The sequence below is a fragment of the Ruditapes philippinarum genome, unplaced genomic scaffold, assembly GCF_026571515.1.
Source record: "Ruditapes philippinarum isolate M1 unplaced genomic scaffold, ASM2657151v2 ctg335_1_1_1_1, whole genome shotgun sequence".
NCBI lineage: Eukaryota > Metazoa > Mollusca > Bivalvia > Venerida > Veneridae > Ruditapes > Ruditapes philippinarum.
The window spans coordinates 341,243-361,971 of NW_026863534.1; the positions used below are offsets into that span (position 1 = coordinate 341,243).

Genomic DNA, 20,729 nt, shown 5'->3' on the forward strand with positions numbered 1-20,729 from the left:
TCATATATTTTGTAAACATAAACAATTATAACATAATTATGCTTTATAAAATTTTTAGTTTTTAATTTTTCATTTATTCTAATATTTTTCACTCACACAAATTTTCATATAGATGTTTGTCTTTATTATGCTCACAAATTTTTGGTATAGGATGTATTTTTAGTGGTGTTTAACCTGTTCTGATTTATGGTTAATGTAAGAAATAGTGGCTTTTGACCTTTTTTGAGAATTAAAGGTCTTTAACCAATTTGTTTTTAATGTGAATTTTATCTTGCTCTGCAACAAGGAACAAGATGTCGACAATAACTTTGGTCCAACCGCTACTTTTGACCTTGATGATGTAAGTTACCCAAAAATAGAAAATTGTTACTATTGTTAGTAACATGTTTGTTACTATTTATAGTTACAGTTTAATAAACTAACAGGTCCAGGAATATAATAATTTCAGATGAATGTTAATTTGGGGGGCAATTGACAAAATAAGTTGTCTGCTTCAGTGATTTTAAGTAGTTTAAAGGCATTGCTGCTAATGCTTTTAGGTTTAGGAACAATTTGTGAAAAAAGTCAAAAGATTTTGTTTAAAGATAACTGTATTTTACTGCAATGCTTGGCCATTTTATGAACATTTAAGACAAAAAAAGAAATAAAGGTTTGGTTTTGAAGCCTGGATCTGTTAGAGATGAAAATAAAGGTATTTGACTTAACTCACAATGGTTATACATATTTTATCTGAAACAGTATCCTTGCTCTTGCTCATAGAAGAAAATAGTTCCATAATTATATGTGAAAAAAATTGTTTCGTGCCTGTAAAAAAAATTAGTTTCCACAGGCCTAGACATTAACTTTTGAATCAGGTTGTCCTGTCGGGCAAGTAGTTTTCAAAACTACTTGCCCTGACCTAAGACTTACTTGTCCTGACCTAAAATGGTAAAAATGTTTAATCAGAAAAGACAAACAAGCTCATACATTAATACTTCTTGTATTAGGTAAGGTTAACATATTTACATAAGGCAATAAACTGGACATATGATATTGTTTATGAAATTGATTGTTAGTTAATCATCATCCAGGCTAATATATAACCCTAATGTTTACATGACTAGAAACAACACTTGGCATCCTTTGATCATGATCTTCAACTTGTGTTATAAAAATGGACATAAAGTTAATTAGACAATTCATCTACATCATCATTCTCATCAAACTGTGGCCTGCGCTGCCTCTGTCCTCCATGATACCACATGTTGAGAGCCCTAGTACAATTATAATCACTAACTTGTGGACCTGAGACAGAAATGGCCATCAGATAGTTCAACATATCTGGGTTAAGGGATGCCCTCCAGTCACTTTTGATTCTTGCCATGGCTGAGACCCCACGCTCACAGATGGCACTTGAGGTTGGTACACACAAAATGATCTCAACAAGAACAAGAATGTTCTTGAACCTCTCTTTCAGGTTATCATCAGTGAAAATTATTTTGTGTAGTACCTCAGTGGACTTTTGTCTATTTCTACTCATATGGGCTTTTAAAGCAGGCCATTCTGTATCCTTGATGGCATCTGTTTGGCAGCCAAGTCTGCAAAGCAAAGGATTAAAATACTGAATCAAAGTGCCTATTTCCTGCTCCCCATACAATGCTAGATCAGTGGCTGATTCTGGAAGGTTGACCATGAAAAAAATCTGCATTGACTTTAATACAGGTGAGGTGTCTAGATCTTGGAGTCTCCCTGAAATGTGATTGATGACAGCATCAATTAAGAGAGACTTCTTGCTAGATAGTCCCTCTGCAGACATAGTGCAAGGAGAGAGTTGTATGCCCTGGAAGACATGTTGGTCATCAAGAGCATCAACAAATACTTGAAGATGCTTACCTGGTCTATGTTGAAGGGCAACAAGGCGCAGGCAAGCTGTTTCTAAGGCATCAAGAGCATCAGGAATAGAGCAGGTGTCTCTTTGAAACTGAAGTGAAAGATCACTTAGAATTTCAAGTACATCCTGTAAGAAAAACATATAGTGTAATAGTTTTTCACTCTTTAGGTGCTTCAGGATGCTCTTTGCTCTTCCTTGTACATCAGCTGTGCCTTTTCCACCTTGCACAATATCTTCAAAATGTGTTACAAATACACAGTAAGAAGCAGGTTTGAGAAGCACAGCCAAAGACCTACTGAGGTGAGGCATCCATCGTGTGCCTTCTAGGTTGGCTGGCTTCAGCATTTTCACCTCCATAGCTTCTGCTAAACTCTTAAGTTCACGCAGAGCTTTTGCAGAGTAATGGTAGTGCTTATGCAATCTTAGTAATAGAGATTTGATATCCGAGAACATTTCAGCATCTCTATCCTTGATTGCATCTAGAGCACCCAATTCTAACCTGTGATTAACACAGTGCATCTTTATAAGATGGGGGACATCCCTTTTCAATAAAGCAGTTACACTTTTGTTTTTACCAATGTTAACACTAGCACCATCAGATCCAGTTGCTATTAACTTATCCTTCCATCCATTAACATTGGCCATGGCCTCTTCAATAGCACAGAGCACACCTTCAGAGTGAGCATGCTTAACTGCCACCATTTTCACATACACACACTTTGGAGTACCTTCATCTACCTGTAAAATATAAGACATTTACAACTTTTCAGACCTCAAACATTAAATTATACCAAACGTTTCAGTTCTAATTTATTACATTCTTTTACAAATTTTGGAATTGTTAATTATAACTGCATATTTTTATGTTTATTTTAATTTAAACATTTTCATAATAGCTTTTAATAAAACTTAATTAAGTCAGTTATGAATATTTTAACTAACTTACCACTCTGGCATATACAAGCTCATTTTCACATACTGAAACATCAGTCGCCCCATCAAACATAATTGACAAAACCCTAGCTTTCTTCAACAAGTTATCAGACACTTCCTGGATATCATTAAAGATAAATGATATAAACCTGAAATTAAAGTAGATAGAAAACTTTAACCCAAAATATATTTTCAAATGTATATCAGAGACACTTCATTAATTAAATTGGGTCATATCATATCAGTCCAATAATTTATTTGTAACTAATAAAAGTGTCTTTATAGAATCTACTAACATACAAAATAGATATTCAAATATTATAAAGTTTGGGATTTGAATGTGTTACTGTAATGATAAATTTGTACTAGATCTAGATCTATCTAAATTAAAAAGCTGATAATTGAAATGTAAATTATTTATGTTTATATACCTTGAACATGCCTTGTCTGATTTGTAGCTTTTTGCTAAATCAACCCCATTTATTTGCTGCAACTCAAGGACAGAAGGGTACATCGTGAAAGGCATTTCATTTTTGGCTACCCAATATGCAGAGTTAAAGCACACAGTTAATTTCTTTAATTGATCTTTGTTGAGCTTTTTTATGCTTAAATCTAAAGCCCCAACAACATTTAGACCGCCAGAAACTTCAGTTGTAACAGACGTGTAATAACTTTGTATATCACATGTATATTAACAAGAAACAACCTGTTTCTTTTCCTTAATGACAGCAAGGGTGTTTTTTTAACGCAGAAAGTATGAAGAGAATTTTTTTCCATTTTTTGATAGACTCCACCCGAAATGTTTTACAACCAATCACAAAATTAGATGTTCTATCATCAGCAAATTTTTTACAGGGCATGCAAAGCATAGAAGACGACGCTTCGTCGAATTTTAACCACTCGTATTCTTCTAGCCATTTTGGAACAAATTCCCGTTTACGTTTCTGTTCATAAGTTTTTTTTGTCTCTTCACGACCCTTATAATTTTTTTCCTTCCCTGACCCATCATTGTCGTCTTTAGACGAAGAAAAACCAAATTTGAACAAGGACATTTAGATTTTTTTTATTTTGCAGACGACGAATTGATGTCAACAGCCGTAAATTAGTCTTCGTTGACTACGTTTATGTCGTTATATTAAATAAAACAATAAATCATTTTTAATGCAAAAACTTTATTTATCAATTATATTTAAAGATCAATACGAATTTTTACATATTTTCAATGATATCTTTACATGCACGCATCAATATTAAACCCGGGAATTACCTTGTACAAACATTAAATAGAGTTTATTTTTAGAACGGGGAATTACCTTACCGCGTTGCATGCTCATATTTTTGCTTCTGTTTCCTTTATCAACAAATGTACATGACAATAAATAATTTTTAATGCAAACACTTTATTAAACAATTATATTTAAAGATCAATACGATTATTTACATATTTTCAATGATATCTTTACATGCACGCATCAAAATTAAAACGACAGCATGACCCGGGAATTACCTTGTACAAAATTAATTATAGTCTATTATTAGAACGGGGAATTACCTTACCGCGGCGCATGGTAATATTTTTGCTTCCGTTTCCTGTATCAACAAATGTACATGACCGTAGCGTATTCACACTATTAATAATGATTCATGGTGTATTTTTGTTTGACAGATGTTTATAAATGAAAAGATGTGTTTTTCTATTTATTTTGTACATGCAATTTGTCAATGACGCATTTTATTTTCACTTGCCCTGTCGGACAAGTGCTTTCCAAAATTACTTGCCCGGACCAAACTTTTAGTTGTCCCGGGCAGTCGGACAACCGTTAATGTCGAGCCCTGTTCCAGTGTCTGAGAAAAATAGTTCCTTTTTTTTAGCATGAGTTCCTGCATGACTATTGATTTAGCCTCTTTGTTGAATATTGGCATATTATGGATGTTTTTGTGCTTGAATTTGATAGTTGTTTGTATTATTTAATTGTTTATGTTGTCTTTGTTTTGTCTTTGAAAAAATATTCATATGTTGTAATATCCTCTACCAAAATTGCTAAGAAAGCGTTAATACGCCACACGGAGGCATGATTTTTTCCCAATGGTACATAATTATGTTACGATATGTTAACTGTTGAGTGATTTAGGGCCAGTATGGCCTTCTTGTTGAACGTCTCCCCTGATTATTTAGAAAGATTTTCTTGGCCTACTGCAATTTGTCATGTCCTATTCAGAATTCATGATATTCAATGTTTATTTTATGATCATTTCAATATCAACATACAAAATTAAATGAAACCAATAGTTCTAAATGAGTCAGTGACGGTGTGGTTAACATGTCAGACTGGTAATGTAAGGATTTCTAGCAGCGTGAGTTCAAACACCCTCAGGAGCAAACTGTTGTTACCTAGAGCAAGAAACTGTTCACTCATTGCATACATGTAGTACTGGATAGTTTTCATACAGGAACAGATTTGAGAGTGTGCCTTATAATAAGCATATAGGTTCCTACACAATCAAACTATTAAATTAAAATCAGTATAAACAAAATGGAGTCTTGCTTTTAGCATTCCAGAGCATGGAGCCTAGAGCAAGGTTTAAAATGTCGTCTGCTTCTCAACCTGAATGCTCTCATTATGTCATTGTTACTATAGTAATATGTCTCCATGATCCTTGTGTAACTCTAGTCTCGTATTGTTCTGACCTTACTTTGTCTTGCCAATTAGACTAATGTCTTGTTGCGATGGTTATAATTGTAATATTTTTGAAGTTTTGTTCGTGTTGATGTGATAAAGCAAGTATTCTGTTTCTCGTGCAATTTGGTTTCAAAATTATGTCACATTGTTGGTTGAAGTGGACTAAATGATAAAAGTCATGTACAGTGTATAACCCTCCCATGTCACACCTCTCCAAACGTCACCCCCAAAATGTCACCCCCCAAAATGTCACCCCCCAAAATGTCACCCCCCCAAAATGTCACCCCCAAAATGTCACCCCCCAAAATGTCACCCTTATCATCTTGTTTGACGTTGTCACAAAGTATTGTATCATTACAGTTTGTCTTGTTATATTGTTGTAATGTAATGTTTTGTGTCCCACAGCCACTTTTGTGTTAAGGAGGAATATTTCATTTCACAGCTTTGTTATCATATTTATTACAGATAATAATTCCCATCCTGACTGTTTTTTGTTATTGTTTTTTTTTTGCAGAATTTTTAAGAAAAAATTACCTCCCCCTCTCCCCCCACATCACAATTTTTACACTGCAGACACTGTGTTCCATAATGAGATTAAATAATCAGAATAATTAATCTTGTCACTGCCATTTGTACTCAAAAGTATAAGAAGATTATTCCTTTCACATTTATAGATACCCAGAGAACATTATTAAAAATATGTCACTTTTCATGCACTCTATTTTTGAGAAAAATGATTTCTGTCACAGTTAATCTGTACTCTCGATTATTCTTGTCACATGAAAATTAAATCATTAATTTAAGAATATTTATACTTATATTGATGTCCCAGCTATCAAATTTTGTACTTGTTTTTTTGAGGATTATCATTCAAGGCACCATTTTAGTCTGTTCTCTCAATTATTACTGTAAATTATATAATACACTAATACTAATACTAATTTGAGAATAATTTTAATATCTCACTTATTTGTACTCTATTTTTGAGAATAACCATTTCTTTTGCAGTAATCTGTACTGGCATGAATCATGCCTGTCACATAAATACATACTCAATTAGTATAATGTGAGAATAATAATTATAAATATGTCACAGCCATTAGCAATGTACCCAATCTTTGAGAATAATAATTTCTGTCACAGTAATCTGTGATCTCAATTATTCCTGTTACATAAATATACTTGATGATTTGAGAATAATTATCATTATGTCACAGCTATTTATATATACTCTACTTTTTGAGAATAATTTTGTCTTCAAGTGTTATACCATGTACTCTGGTTCATTTGTTTCAATGTGCTCTGTTTAATGAATAGTGATTACAATAAAATACCTGGACATTAGTATTGTGCTGTATTATATAAATTGCATGTATCATCATGTACAAATTCAACCCAACAGAAAGAAAATCAGTATTGTGTTTGGATATAATCTTGAGATCATAGGGCAAGGTCACACATAAAGGTCAAATGTTAAAAAAGTTCCATATTTCATATCTGCTCTATAACTTTGTTATTGCCTATTGGGAATTTTTTTAAAAATAAATTGGCACAAAATGGTCATCACCATGACGAAAGATGTAGAGCATAACATCCAGGTTGCTGCTACCAAGGTCAAGGTCACATGTAAAGGTCAAATGCTCTGGTTACTGTTATTGACCTTTGGGGAAGGTTTTAATATATTTAGTCAAATTATAACCCACCATGATGTAATGTACTTATAATGTGATGGACATAGCTCAACAGACTGAGTTAGGTTTTACTAAGGTCAAGGTTGGTCAAAGGTTAAAATATCCTTATTTTTTCTGCGGTAGGGAAAGTAACTGTCTTTCAAGCTGCCTTGTTTCTATTTATTCTTTCTGCAAAATATTTATGACTGACATAAGACTGATGTAGTTAATTAGAACTCATTTATATGCATGAAAATACAGTTTCTTGCAATTTGAAATTAAAATTAGACAGATGTATACATTTATCTAGAGGAAAACTTCAGAAAAATTTAATTTAGTTGCTTTAAATTTTAGATTTTTAGATTATATTTTTCATATTTTGTGACTTGAATTCTAGATTAGTTGCACATTTTTCTGATGCTTAAAAGCTCTAAATATGATGAAAATCATAATTATACTTTCATTAATTTATTTTGCATAAATTATAAGCATATTATGGGAATATTTCAAAACATTTACTGACTGAATAGCAAAAAACAGTGCAGTCCATGATCAGATGATTGGCACAGAGATGTGCTGGCTGATCTTGGTCTGCACTGGTTGCATGGGTAGGTTCAATCACTTCCAACTTACAGAACATTGGTTGTTCTACGTACGTGCCCGTTTGTGAGCATGTGCCCGTTTGTGCCTGAAATAATGTACAGAAGGGCACCTAAGGTCTTCCTCCACCAGTAATTTTAGCTGGAAAGTGGCCATATGACCTAGTATACTGTGTTGGTGCGACATTAAACCTAACTGCCGGCAGGCTAAAAGTTAACCACAGACAGAAATCTTATTGATTACGCGTCAATAATAATATAGGATTCCATGCAAATTTTCTGGAAGCAAATTCTTTGATAACATATAGATAGTGAAAGTTTTCAAAATATTTTGTGCTTCATCAATTGATCAAGATGCGCTCTTCCTAAGTAGAAAAGTATAACTATTAAAGCATCTGGACCTATCAGACGTTGGCAAGAATTAATAATTTCCCATCAATAAATCTGCAGGAGAATGCTGGAAAAAAGCAAAAAACAAAAACAAAATACCACAAGTTATTTTCCAAGTTAATTTTTCAAGAAATATTTTACAATGGCTTTGAGTGCACAATAATTTGCATCTTTGTTACAAAAGTAATTTTCGTTACATCAATTTTGATAATGAAGTTAAGCAGGGAAGGTTTTATTTTGACAGTTTCTTGTAAGATTTGCCAGGCCCCCTTAGACTTCAGAGGAGTAAATTACTTTCAAAAGTTGTTTGCCAAATGCTTGTATTAACCTCCCCCTATGCAAAATTTATGAGTGAAAATCTTCTCGGCTTTGATAGCATTTAATTTTCTTATTCTAGTAGTATACAATTACTGTTTGAAATGTCAATTTTCCAGAGCCCAGGCTTTCCCAACCCCCCTACCGAAGGAAGCTTTAATTTAATATAGGTCAAGGTCAAAGACAGGCAGTAAAGGGTCAGTACAAGGTCACAAGAACAGATCATAGGAAAGACTTATAAACTTGACATGTCACATATTTGACCTTTTTATATATAGATACTTGGTTGGAATCTTTCTTACTTTGATGCAACAAATGTGAAGGTCAGAGATGGGTTTTCAAGGCTCATAATTAAATCCCTTGGTCAGGTCAAAAAAGGAAAACCTTTATTCTATAAAAGTCACAATTTTTGTGCAAGTTTGTTGAAAAAAATTGTCCTAATACTGACCTCTTTGATACAATAGAAGTCAGGTGGAAATAAAGGTCATTAAAATAATTGGGCCAAATCATAAAAAAAAACATTTTAACTTTAGAAAACATTAGTTTTGCCCAAAGATATCCAAGCTGGGTATAAATGAGACATTAATTTAGTCTAACTGATGTAAATAAAAACAGAGGTGACAGTTATTTTCAGTGATTTTTAATGTTGAAGTTTTTCGTTAAATTTTCATTATTTCTCCATCAAAGATTTGAAACAAAATATTAAGACCAGAATTTTAGCCACATTAGTTTAAAGTTGTTGTTGTCTTTATAGGTAATTAAGGGCCATAACTCTTGTTTTTATTGTGTCTGAATAATCTCTAAGTGTTATTTGGTTCAATTTTCTTTGTAAATAATATACATGTATGTGTATTTTGTCAGAATTATATTCCTTTATAATTTTGATTTATAATTTTATTTTTGTTTGATCAGAAAAATGGTTATTTTTTTGGATATATATGACATGTATATAATATTATAATTATAGTTCTTGATGAATACAAATGTTGGTTTTTACTAAGATATTTTATTTATGTTTTAACAGTATCCTGATGAAGGGCTTAGCAGACAACGGAGTCGAGACTCCGAGAGTTCCATCTCCTCAACGGGCTCGCGTTCGGTGCGTAGTGCGAGTATCGCCGTGGCGTCACAACCAACGGCATCAGGACTGTCGTTCATCCTGGACATGGAGAAAGAGGAAGCCATTGATTACTCGAACAGTCTACACGATGATATTGAGAAACTGTTTGATAAAACACCGGAGTAAGTAAAATAATCAAAACACCGGAGTAAGTAAAATGATAAAACACCAAAGTTTTCCGAAGTAAGTAGAACGATAAAAACGCCAGAGTAAGTAAAATTATTATAACACCAGAGTAAGTGAAATAATTGAATCACCAGAGTAAATAAATTATTAAACACCTGAGCATGTAAAATGATAAAAACACGAGAGTAAGTAAAATGATAAAAACACCAGAGTAAGTAAAAATTTTATTACATGCTTTTCGGTGGTTTATAGAAATATATCAGTGATTTAAAACTGGTAATTTCACTGTTCGAAACAGTGATATTACCACTTTGATAATTTCACTGTTTTTGAATTTAAGCCCCTTACGTTTTTCAGTGCTTTAAAGGGTGCCATATTGGTAAAAACTTAATGACGGAGTCGTAAATTCGTACGTTGTATTTTATTTCGCCTTTTCTTTCAGTATGGGTTAATGTTTTTTAAAACTTTTTCTTTGCTTTAAATAAAAAGAAATTTGTTTGTTTGTGTAAGATCGAATTTTTTAAAAAGTGAGAAAAGGTTTTTTCAAGTGGGCAGCCCGATAAAATTTTTGATCTTTTGGTGTTCACAAGGTGAAATATACCTTTTGGTGCTCACTCGGTGAAATATATTATGATCTTACACTGAACTAAACAAATATCCTCTATATAATACACTGGAGTTAGTGAAATAATGAAAACACCAGAGTAAGTAAATTAATCAAAGCACCATAGTAAGTAAAATTATAAAAGTTCTGGAGTAAGTAGAATTATAAAAGCTCTGGAGTAAGTAGAATTATAAAACCTCTGGAGTAAGTAGAATTATAAAAGCTCTGGAGTAAGTAGAATTATAAAAGCTCTGGAGTAAGTAGAATTATAAAAGCTCTGGAGTAAGTAGAATTATAACAGCTCTGGAGTAAGTAGAATTATAAAAGCTCTGGAGTAAGTGAAATTATAAAAGCTCTGGAGTAAGTAGAATTATAAAAGCTCTGGAGTAAGTAGAATTATAAAAGCTCTGGAGTAAGTGAAATTATAAAAGCTCTTGAGTAAGTGAAATTATAAAAGCTCTTGAGTAAGTGAAATTAAGTAAGTGAAATTATAAAAGCTCTGGAGTAAGTGAAATAATGAAAACACTATCATCATACATTATTTTGCAGGCTGACAATTAGTGACTTGATATCAAGTAGTAATGCTGAATGTTTGCCGTCAGAACGTGGACTGGTACCCGAGCTTACAGTGCACTCGGCTAGTGACCGGGTACTGGAGGAGTATGATATATCAAGTAAGTCTAAAAATAGTAACAAAGTTGTCAAGGCAACCAGCATTTTCTGATGATCTTTTGATATATTTTTTTACTTGTTTATTATGATTCAAAGCACACAAGCCTAACTGGTTTCTGGTTGTAGGAAAACTGTGAAATAAAACGGGGGTGGGAATAGAGAGCTGGAATATACTTATTTATCTTTTTTCATGCAAAACAAAGGGAAAAATGGTAAGAGAGCTAATGTTGCATGTTGAAAGAATAGATTCAGATGCAAAAAAAAAATTATTTTGTTTAGCTTTGCCCACATTTATATGTATATGTTTTATTAAAAGCTTCAGCCAAAATTGTATTGTGTTTTTTGCAAATTTTTGCTTTTCCCCCTCATTGTGCAGTTTTGGAAAAAAAATCATTGCATGGCATCCAAAATGAGGGAGTAAAAAAATTTTTGAAGAAAAAATCTTTTAATTAGGTTAAATGTATAATAGCTTAAGAGTTATATTTGATGTTCACGAACATAAAAAACAATGGAAGACCATTAGAACTACCTAGAATGGGAAAAAATTTGAAGTGTTCGGCTTGATTTGATTGAGCCAAATTGAATTTGCGTTAGATGTAAATACAAGCTACCGTCCATGTCCCAGGCACAGAGTTAAAGCAGTTTTTCAATATATGAAACATGAAAAATGGTGGAAATTTCAAATTTAGAAAATTCAAGATGTGTAAAAACAGCATTTGATCATGTTACATTTATGTAAAAATATAACTTGACTACCCCTTCTCCCTCCTAAAATTTGTAACCCTAAATGAAACTTGTACTTCTTTTAATCTGGACAAAACCAATTCTTTCACTTTTAGGGGAAAACTTCAAAATATATACTGGTTTAAAAAGATAAAAATGCAGACCAGTTCTGTTGGCACATGTGTGATATCTGGGTCATGGTCTGCACTCTACACCTAAATTATTCAGTCAGTATTTATTTTGAACTTCTCCCTAAAAACAATGAATGGTTTTGTCCAGATTGAAAGATGGACAAGTCCATTTATAATATTCTAAGGGGTGGTTGGAGTTATTGAACGATGTAGCATAAATCTGAAGATGAGCTGCTTTAAGAAAAAAAAATAGGGAGATAATGACGTAACTTGTTAAGTTTTTATGTAGTTTGATGTAAACTTAGAACAAAAATATTTGTCATGAAATTGTACCGAAGTCACGTAACGGTTTCATTCCGAGAAATACCTTTGTTCAGACAAAATGTCTAATGTTGTTTTTTCTATGTTATACACAATATTGACAACTTTATTTCCTGTTGAATAAATGTCATGCAAAATTAAAGCAGCACGCCTCCAGATTCATGTTAATTTTCATGAAAATTTTGGAAATATATTTAAAAGTAAAATATTGTGAGGTGAACAAATAAAGCAATTTACATATTGCAATCGGCACTTACAATCTAAGAAAATTACCAAAAAGTGGTCAACATATGCAAAAACAGCCTTTACTGCATTAGTAATAACGCAGTAGAAATATGGTGATAAAATACTGCAAAAGCAGTCTTAAACTGCACATAACATGGAAATATAATTTGGATCTTGAATGTGTTTACCTTTCTTAAAATTTTAGTACATTTTTCTCAATATTGATTATTTTGATATATTTTTGCTCATCTGGAGGCGTGCAGCTTTAATTTATTTTTAACTACAACATACCTGAAAATTTCAAATGTTGTACAATTCAACAGAAGGTCATGAAACAAGAGTTGTTGAAATTGTTTCAAATACGAAGATTTTGCTTCTGTAATTTCAACACAACTATATTTAATGACGTCTAAAATTTATTTTTGGACCTATACAACTGTTAAACAGATGTTTTGTGGCTCACATACCATATTTACTTGTCTAAAGGTCGTTGGTTGCTTGAATATACTAACAAGAGATTGTCAGAATTCATCTTGTAACACATTTTATTGGTGTTTGTTACTATTATTTAGATGAGATAAAAAAAGTAAAAAGATTCTCTATGTTTTGCAAAGGCTTTAAAATGATGTCCCATTATATTAACACTTGAAATGATGTCCAATTATATTAACACTTGATGTAAGCATGCACCTTCAAAAAAAAACCTCCTCACTTAATTTTGACCTTAATAGTTTTCTGCCTATTCCTCAAGGTGCGTTAAAGACTTTCCTTATGTGTGCAAGTAAAATAAGCTAGATCACAGAAAGTCTGTTGGTTCTAGCCATTTCACATAACAAGCAAAATCAAAATTACTGTTTTTCTTAGCCAGTTAAGCTGAAAAAAAAGTTATATGACCTTGATAGTGTTAGCATGTGTAGAAACCAAATAGAATAAACTAATATATGTCCACATATAATTTTTTTCTAGGTCATCGACGATCTTCTTTCCCGCATATTCATGTCCCGCTAAAATCATTACACAGTCACTCTGTAAAAAACTTTGCTACGTACATGAACGACGAAGTTCAAAAAGAGAAACAGAAGAAAAAAAGAAGGAAGAAAAAGGAGAAAAGTAAACATCCAAAAAAGAAATCCAAGTCTATTATTTTCCCATCAAAGTCAGCACTTTTGTCACCATCCATTCCAGAAGTGGAGAAAGAAGAGTATTCGGTAAGGGGAAATCATTGTTTGAATATTTTTTGTAAGGGGAAACTACTCCTAGAATATTTCTATATTTGTGAGTGAAATAACTCATAGAATTCTTTTTGTAAGGGGAACTACTCTTAGAATGATTTTTTGAAAGGGAAGCTACTCCTGCAATTATTTTTTGTACTAATTACTCTTAGAATATTATTTTATAAGGGGAACTCTTAGAATTCTACTTTGTAAGGGGAACTACTTTAAGTATTCCAGTTTGTCAGGGGTAACTACTCTTAGAATACTTTTTTTAAAAGGGAAGCTACACCTGGAATATTATTTTGTAAGGGGAACTACTCTTAGAGTACTTATATATTTGTAAGTCAAAATAACTCTTAGAATTTTTTTTTGTAAGGGGAACTACTCTTGGCATTCTTTAATATTCAGAAGGGGAAACTACTAGAAAATCATTTTGCAGAATTTTCAATATCATTAGAATTGTGTCAAGCATTTATTGTTTCTACTTTTATAAATCTTTCAATTTATAAATATTTTACTTAATAAGTTATTTTTATATAACAGTCACAGTAAATTATAAGCAATAAGTGCATGCAGATATAGATTAATATAGAAAGTAGGCCTTGGTTAATGTTTGTTATTATGATGTTAACCTCATTGTGAATCATAATTATTCAGTGAGTGATATAAGTCATATATTTCACTCCAGTTATCTCAGAGTGAATTTTATTTATAGTAAATGAATTCATATTTCACATCGATGAAACTCGCACTGAATTTTATTCAGTGAATGATATAATTTATATATCACATCTCAGGTACTGTCCACCTTGCAGTGATTTATTTTTTTATATAGTTAGTGAAATAAATATGATATCTCACTGATATACATGTTTTATAGGCATATTCCTCTGAGGTGAGTATTGAAACAATGTGACCTGTCTCTATCTATGGTTGGTGTATTCACTGATGTACATTTAACAAATTTTGCTCGAACAAAATAATAATAACTATGTAACCATCACTTCTTAAGTTTGCAGTGAAGTAATGCGCGATTTATAAATGCTTTTGATTCATCATTTTAACTATGACACGCATGTAAATGCATTATGAAGGCTGTTTGATTTTTTTTTTTGATTTTTTTTTTTTTGCCTGAATTCTGAGTTAGAAATGAGCCTTGGCATTTGATTTGTTTATGAGATATTAGTATTATATTAAGTTAGATTTGAATGAATTTTAACTTTTTATTGATAGGCACACCTTGTTAACACCCGTTCACATGATATGGTGCATTGGATAATTGTATGTTTGAATTATTTCGGTTTTTTGTTTGATATATGATTTCCGTAGGAAAGTAAAAACGAGACGTTAGGTCTAGATTTAAAAGATTTTTAATTTGTAATATCACACACACTTTTGAATTTAAAGTGTATTAGGGGTAATCTTTTTTTGGTTTCATCACTGAACTTATATACTTTTATCATTTCCTTAGAATCTCTAAAATTCAATCTTATTAGAAATGTGTGTTGTAGGCCATTATAACCCTTTGTTTTGTACAAAATAACAAATTTTCTTCTGCATACTGGCCTTATATAGCAACAGGCACAAAGACATGTATGTTAAAGGCTTAACTTTTGCCTTAAAAGGCTTAAATTTTGCCATGAAATACTTAAATTTTGCCATAAAAGGCTTAAATTTTGTCATGAAAGGCTTAAATTTTGCCATAAAAGGATTAAATTTTGTCATGAAAGGCTTAAATTTTGCCATAAAAGGCTTAAATTTTGGCATAAAAGGCTTAAATTTTGCCATAAGGTTCTTCCATACAATTTGTAGTACTAAAAGAGCAGATATATTCTCTTCTGACTTAACATAATCACATATTGCTTGATTAGGCCAATTTACAAAAACTAAGCTTTATATTATAATCACTCTTCAAGCTTAAAATCTTACCAAAAAAAAACAACAACAACTACTAAAAGCTGAATATGATTTCTATACTGAATGCAACAAAGCTCTTCTGTACAATTCATGATTGCAATATTTTTATAAGACTTTCAGCCCACTTCTAACATTATATTTTATTAGAAGTTGTTTTAGATATATACATATTGGTTGGAATTTATCATAAAGTTTCTTCAATATTAAGTGTGCAAAAATTATCAAATATAGTGTAACACATAATGTTTTGAACATAGTGTAACACATATGTCTTGAACAAAGTGTAACAAAGTAGAGACATCCTGATGAATTCTAACCAATTTAGTGTTTGACTTTCCTATATCAATTAGAATTCTTCACAATTGCTCTTTGACAAATCACTTTGTAAACTACTCAAATTTATGTCTTATTTTCTTTGTGCTCACAGTTTTTGCAATATTTACCTCCCTTGCCAAAAGTGGCAGCCATTTGTTTGGGGGCCAGTATTCTATATAATGTTATTGACAAAATCTGTTGCATATAATATAAAGGAAAATATTATAAAAGCACTTATATGTAAAATATTTTTATCATGCTACATGAAGATGATGGAATTGTGGGAGATTTTTGTTTTACTTTATACATAACATATATTTGGGAATGAAACCCAAAATGGCAGCAAGGGGAGGTAATACTTGCTATCTGAAAATTATCTAATGTTTGCAATACAGGTGTACCAAAAAGACGTGTTCATAACAAAGGTATACAGTTTTTACAGAATTTTCTGATTGGCTAAAAATTCAAAAAGAAATAAAATTGGGCTTTCTGATTGGCTAAAACACTTCAAAAAGAAACAAGCTTTCTGATTGGCTAAAGGAAAGGGGCAAACACCAATCACTGTTAGTCTAGGTCAAGGATATTGTCTTAATAATAATGGTATTGTTAAAAACCCTTAGAAAGTTTTAACATAGTGTGTATAAAATACAAAAACCTGTGTGATAATTTTTCTTTGATTTTTGTTTGAAAATAATCATGTATCTATTTTTAGAATGGAATGGTTCTCAGTGATTATTCATATTTCTATCTTTAGAATGGAATGGTTTTGAGTGATTTGTTCATATTTTCATTTTAAGAATTGAAGGATTCTCATTGATTACTATATCTATTTTTATTTTAGAAAAGAATGGTTCTCATTTGGTTTTTATAGGAACAGTTCTCACTTAGTTTTTGTCTTTATTTATTTTTTACGATGTATAAAACAGACTGTGTCAGTTACATTTTGTAGTGGTTATTTTGTTTTCTAAAATACATTCTAATAATAAGTCAAATTGAATAATGGATGGGTCTATAATAGGGGTCAGGATCATTGGATGTACAGCTTGACTCTGAATTCTAGTATCATCTTGATCCTGTCATCTGGTGCCTTTTAAATTCTGAATTCTCATGCCAGATATGACCCAATTCTGAAGCAATCTTGACCCTGAATTTGAGTATCTTCTTAACTCAAAATTCTGTTGCCATCTTGACCTGACATCTGGTGCCATTTTAATCCTGAATACTGGAGCCATCTTGACCCTGAATTCTGGTGTCATCTTGATTCTGAATTCTGGTGCCATCTTGATCTTGAATTCTTGTGCCATCTTGACCCTGAATTCTGGTGACATCTTGATTCTGAATTATGGAGCCATTTTGATCCTGAATTCTTGTGCCATCTTGACCCTGAATTCTGGTGCCATCTTGATTCTGAATTCTGGTGCCATCTTGACCCTGAATTCAAGTATCTTCTTAACTCAAAATTCTGGTGACATGTTGATCCTGAATTCTAGTGCCATTTTGATCCTGAATTCTTGTGCCATCTTGACCCTGAATTCTGGAGCCATCTTGATTCTGACACCAGGTGCCATTTTAATCCTTATTATGCCATCTTAAACCTGATGTCTTGTGCCATCTTGACCCTGAATTTTAAAGCTTACTTGATCCTGAATTCCAGTGTTTTCTGAACAACCATCTTGATCCTTCATTCTGGTGCCACCTTGAATTCTTGATTCTGATGCCATCTTTAACCTGAATTCTTGAGCCATCTTGACCCTGAATTCAAGTATCTTCTTAACTCAAAATTCTGGTGCCATCTTGACCCTGAATTCTTGTGCCATCTTGACACTGAATTCTGGAACCATCTTGATTCTGACACCAGATGCCATTTTAATCCTTATTATGCCATCTTAAACCTGATGTCTTGACCCTGAATTTTAAAGCTACCCTGTGCCACCTTGAATTCTTGATTCTGATGCCATCTTAAATTATGTTACCATCTTCATTCCGAAATCTGGTGTCATCTTAAATATTTCATAAAAGTTTTTCTAGCTATCTGGGCTAGAAACTTGACCAGTTTGAAAACTCCATTGATTTGTTTTGAAATAATAGAATAGTTTAGTTGGTAAATGCCTTTTAATAGGTCATGACCTTTTATCATCAAGGTCATGACCTTTTATATCAAGATCATGACCTTTAAATGGAAAGGTCAATTTAATTTTGACTAACAGTAACAATGATTTTGATGTTGTTGTTTTTCTTCTGTAGATTTTAGTAGGTGTTCTACCTTTGTAACTTTGCAGAAGAAGAGGGTGGTTTCGTTTGCAGATACATATGATTTGTTAACGTTTGAGTTGGTACGCCATTTTTTTCCCCCAAGTTATATCTTAATTGTGATATACCCCTAGTGTTTTGTGGCATGATTGATTGACTGATTGTAAATGTATAAAAAAAACGCATGGCGCTGCCAAATATTGCGATGCCAAAAAATTGTGATGCCAAAAATTGCGATTATATGCGGATACATGTGACTTGTTACTGCAGAATGTGATTGGTCGCTGTGGAACGCTATGTTGCTTCTCTATAGCCTCAAAAGATAACTTATTTTCCAAATGGGACATGTCACAAAGGTTACGCGGCAAATGTCTCAAAATGTGACATGTCATAAAAAATGTTGCCGCAAACGTCTTAAAAACGTTATGTCTCTAATTCGAACAAGTTTTTATGCGCTGCAATTTTCCATACATTAATTATGCACACATACATGTTTGTCTGAATGAAGTTTGAATTGCAGGTGCAACAGCGCAATAGCAACAGCTACAGCTACATGAAAATTGAATTTTGAAAAAATGCGTTAATATGAAAATTTGGTTATGTGAAAATTTGATTACAGAAATGAATTTGATTCTTACCAAAGGTAACAGATTACATGTTTTACAGCAGCATCTTGTGTAAACAAGAACAACAACAATATGTGAACAATGTAGTAATGTGTAGTGACTCTTCTCTCTATGCTGTGTAATCATAATGTTGCTAATTATAGAATATGATGTTGCTATTTATAGAATCTATAGCCTGTTTCAATTAAGATGTATTTAGTAATATATCAAGTAAATACAGTAAACTCTGCTTATAACGGTATTCAGGGGACCGTCAAATTTATAGTTATACCCGAGAGGCAACCAAATTGAAAACAAATGTTTGGACCATGGCAACAGCTCCATTAGAAGTGGTATATTGTTAAAAGCAACATCGTTAATTAAGGGGAGTTAACTGTAGTCTGTTTTACTGTAAGTAAGTTTTTATGTCACTGATATCCCAAATGTTTGATGTGGTTTGTGAAGCACGCACAATATTTTGGTCATTGCAGACCATATAAACTTATATGTTTTGTTGCAGGCGACACAGTAATACAATTGTATGTGTTAATGTTTATGTAATATACTGTTTGCTTACAGTTTGTGTATTCACAGTGATGCATTCGTTGAAACGTGAAATGTAGGGTTAGATGTGAAATTGCCGTATCTTCGACATTATTACAAATCAATTAATGTTTTTTTGCTTCAGACATTACACCAATTACCTGAACGTTTGCTTAATTTATCAAATAAAAAAGTCTTTAATAATGGAGAATAATTAAATGAAAATCATTTTTGTATCCAATTTGTTTGTAAATTTATTACAGTTATTATTGTTTTCTTCTGTAAAAAAAGATATTTTGAATTTTTTTTTGCAGACTTTAGCATAAAAAAGAACCTAATATGATACTATGTAGAAAAAAATTTATAAATTGATTGTATGGAATGCATTGTTTTCATTTGATAGTTTAAAAACTAAAGAAAGGATGCAATGTGTTCTTTCCATAGTCCAAAATCTATAGAAATGATTCATTGTGTTCTTTCCTCTGTCCAAAAACTACAGAAATGATACAATATGTTCTTTCCATAGTCCAAAAACTACAGAAATGATGCACTGTGTTCTTTCCATTGTTCAAACAACTTAAGAAATGATGCAATGTGTTCTTTCCTCTGTCCAAAAACTACAGAAATGATACAATATGTTCTTTCCATAGTCCAAAAACTACAGAAATGATGCACTGTGTTCTTTCCATTGTTCAAACAACTTAAGAAATGATGCATCGTGTTCTTTCCTTTGTCCAAAAACTGCAGAAATGATACAGTGTGTTCTTTTTATAGTCCAAAAACTACAAAATGATGCACTGTATTCTTTCCATTGTTCAAACATCTTAAGAAATGATGCAATGTGTTCTTTCCATAGTTCCAACAACTATAGAAATATTGTGATATATAATGTAAATTCTTTTTGTAGTCCGGTAATTCAAGTTCTGGTGATGAGGACGATGATGTGTTAGACAGTCAGAAAAATTCAGCCAATCATGCAGTTCACAGCGAGGAAAATGTTGACGAAACAACCAAGCTTCTGATCGATCTAGAGGAAAGCGATCATGATATCATAGATGGACGACCGCTGTCAGTGGTGTTGCACATAGACGAACCAGTAAAAACACCAGATGTTGAGAATAATTTGAAAGTTCCGTGGACAATTGGTGAAGAAACCAAGTCTTCAGCAGGCAGTTTTAAACCAGGATTGTTTTATATAGGTAACATTTTGTTTTTGATTTTTTTTTTTAATCTTAGGAGCGGAAAAAACATCAGCAGTGGTCAGGGATTGACGTTAGTAATGCCAATGGTTCCTTGATATTCATTTTTTTACTGGAACATTTAAAAAATTACTTTACTTTCCCCAAAGAAACAGTAAATATAAAATTACATTGCATAAATTGTAAAATTAAGTTATTTATATATTTACTGGGTCTCTAACCCCGGAGGACCCTCAATGTAATACCGGTAATGTTAAGATATAAAAAGTGAACTCAGTATATATATAATTACAGTAAATGAAAGTA

General features: G+C 32.1%; 2 protein-coding genes across 10 annotated transcripts in view; one reads left to right on the forward strand and one right to left on the reverse strand.

Moving 5' to 3' along the window:
* Positions 1 to 20,729, forward strand: part of LOC132722342 (anion exchange protein 2-like) — a 171,909-nt gene that overhangs the window by 92,801 nt on the left and 58,379 nt on the right. For 6 of the 9 annotated variants that reach the window (XM_060706827.1, XM_060706828.1, XM_060706829.1 and 3 more), the window contains exons 5-10: positions 287 to 340; positions 9,483 to 9,700; positions 10,858 to 10,982; positions 13,347 to 13,588; positions 14,475 to 14,489; positions 20,132 to 20,423. In XM_060706827.1, the coding sequence (XP_060562810.1) occupies positions 287 to 340; positions 9,483 to 9,700; positions 10,858 to 10,982; positions 13,347 to 13,588; positions 14,475 to 14,489; positions 20,132 to 20,423 (946 nt within the window). The remainder of the gene's footprint in view (positions 1 to 286; positions 341 to 9,482; positions 9,701 to 10,857; positions 10,983 to 13,346; positions 13,589 to 14,474; positions 14,490 to 20,131; positions 20,424 to 20,729) is intronic. The other 3 variants (XM_060706833.1, XM_060706834.1, XM_060706830.1) reach the window with 2 other exon arrangements.
* LOC132722343 (zinc finger protein 862-like) lies at positions 832 to 2,421 on the reverse strand. Its single transcript, XM_060706836.1, has one exon. The coding sequence runs from the start codon at positions 2,387 to 2,389 to the stop codon at positions 1,166 to 1,168; it is 1,224 nt and encodes a 407-aa protein (XP_060562819.1). The 5' UTR covers positions 2,390 to 2,421; the 3' UTR covers positions 832 to 1,165.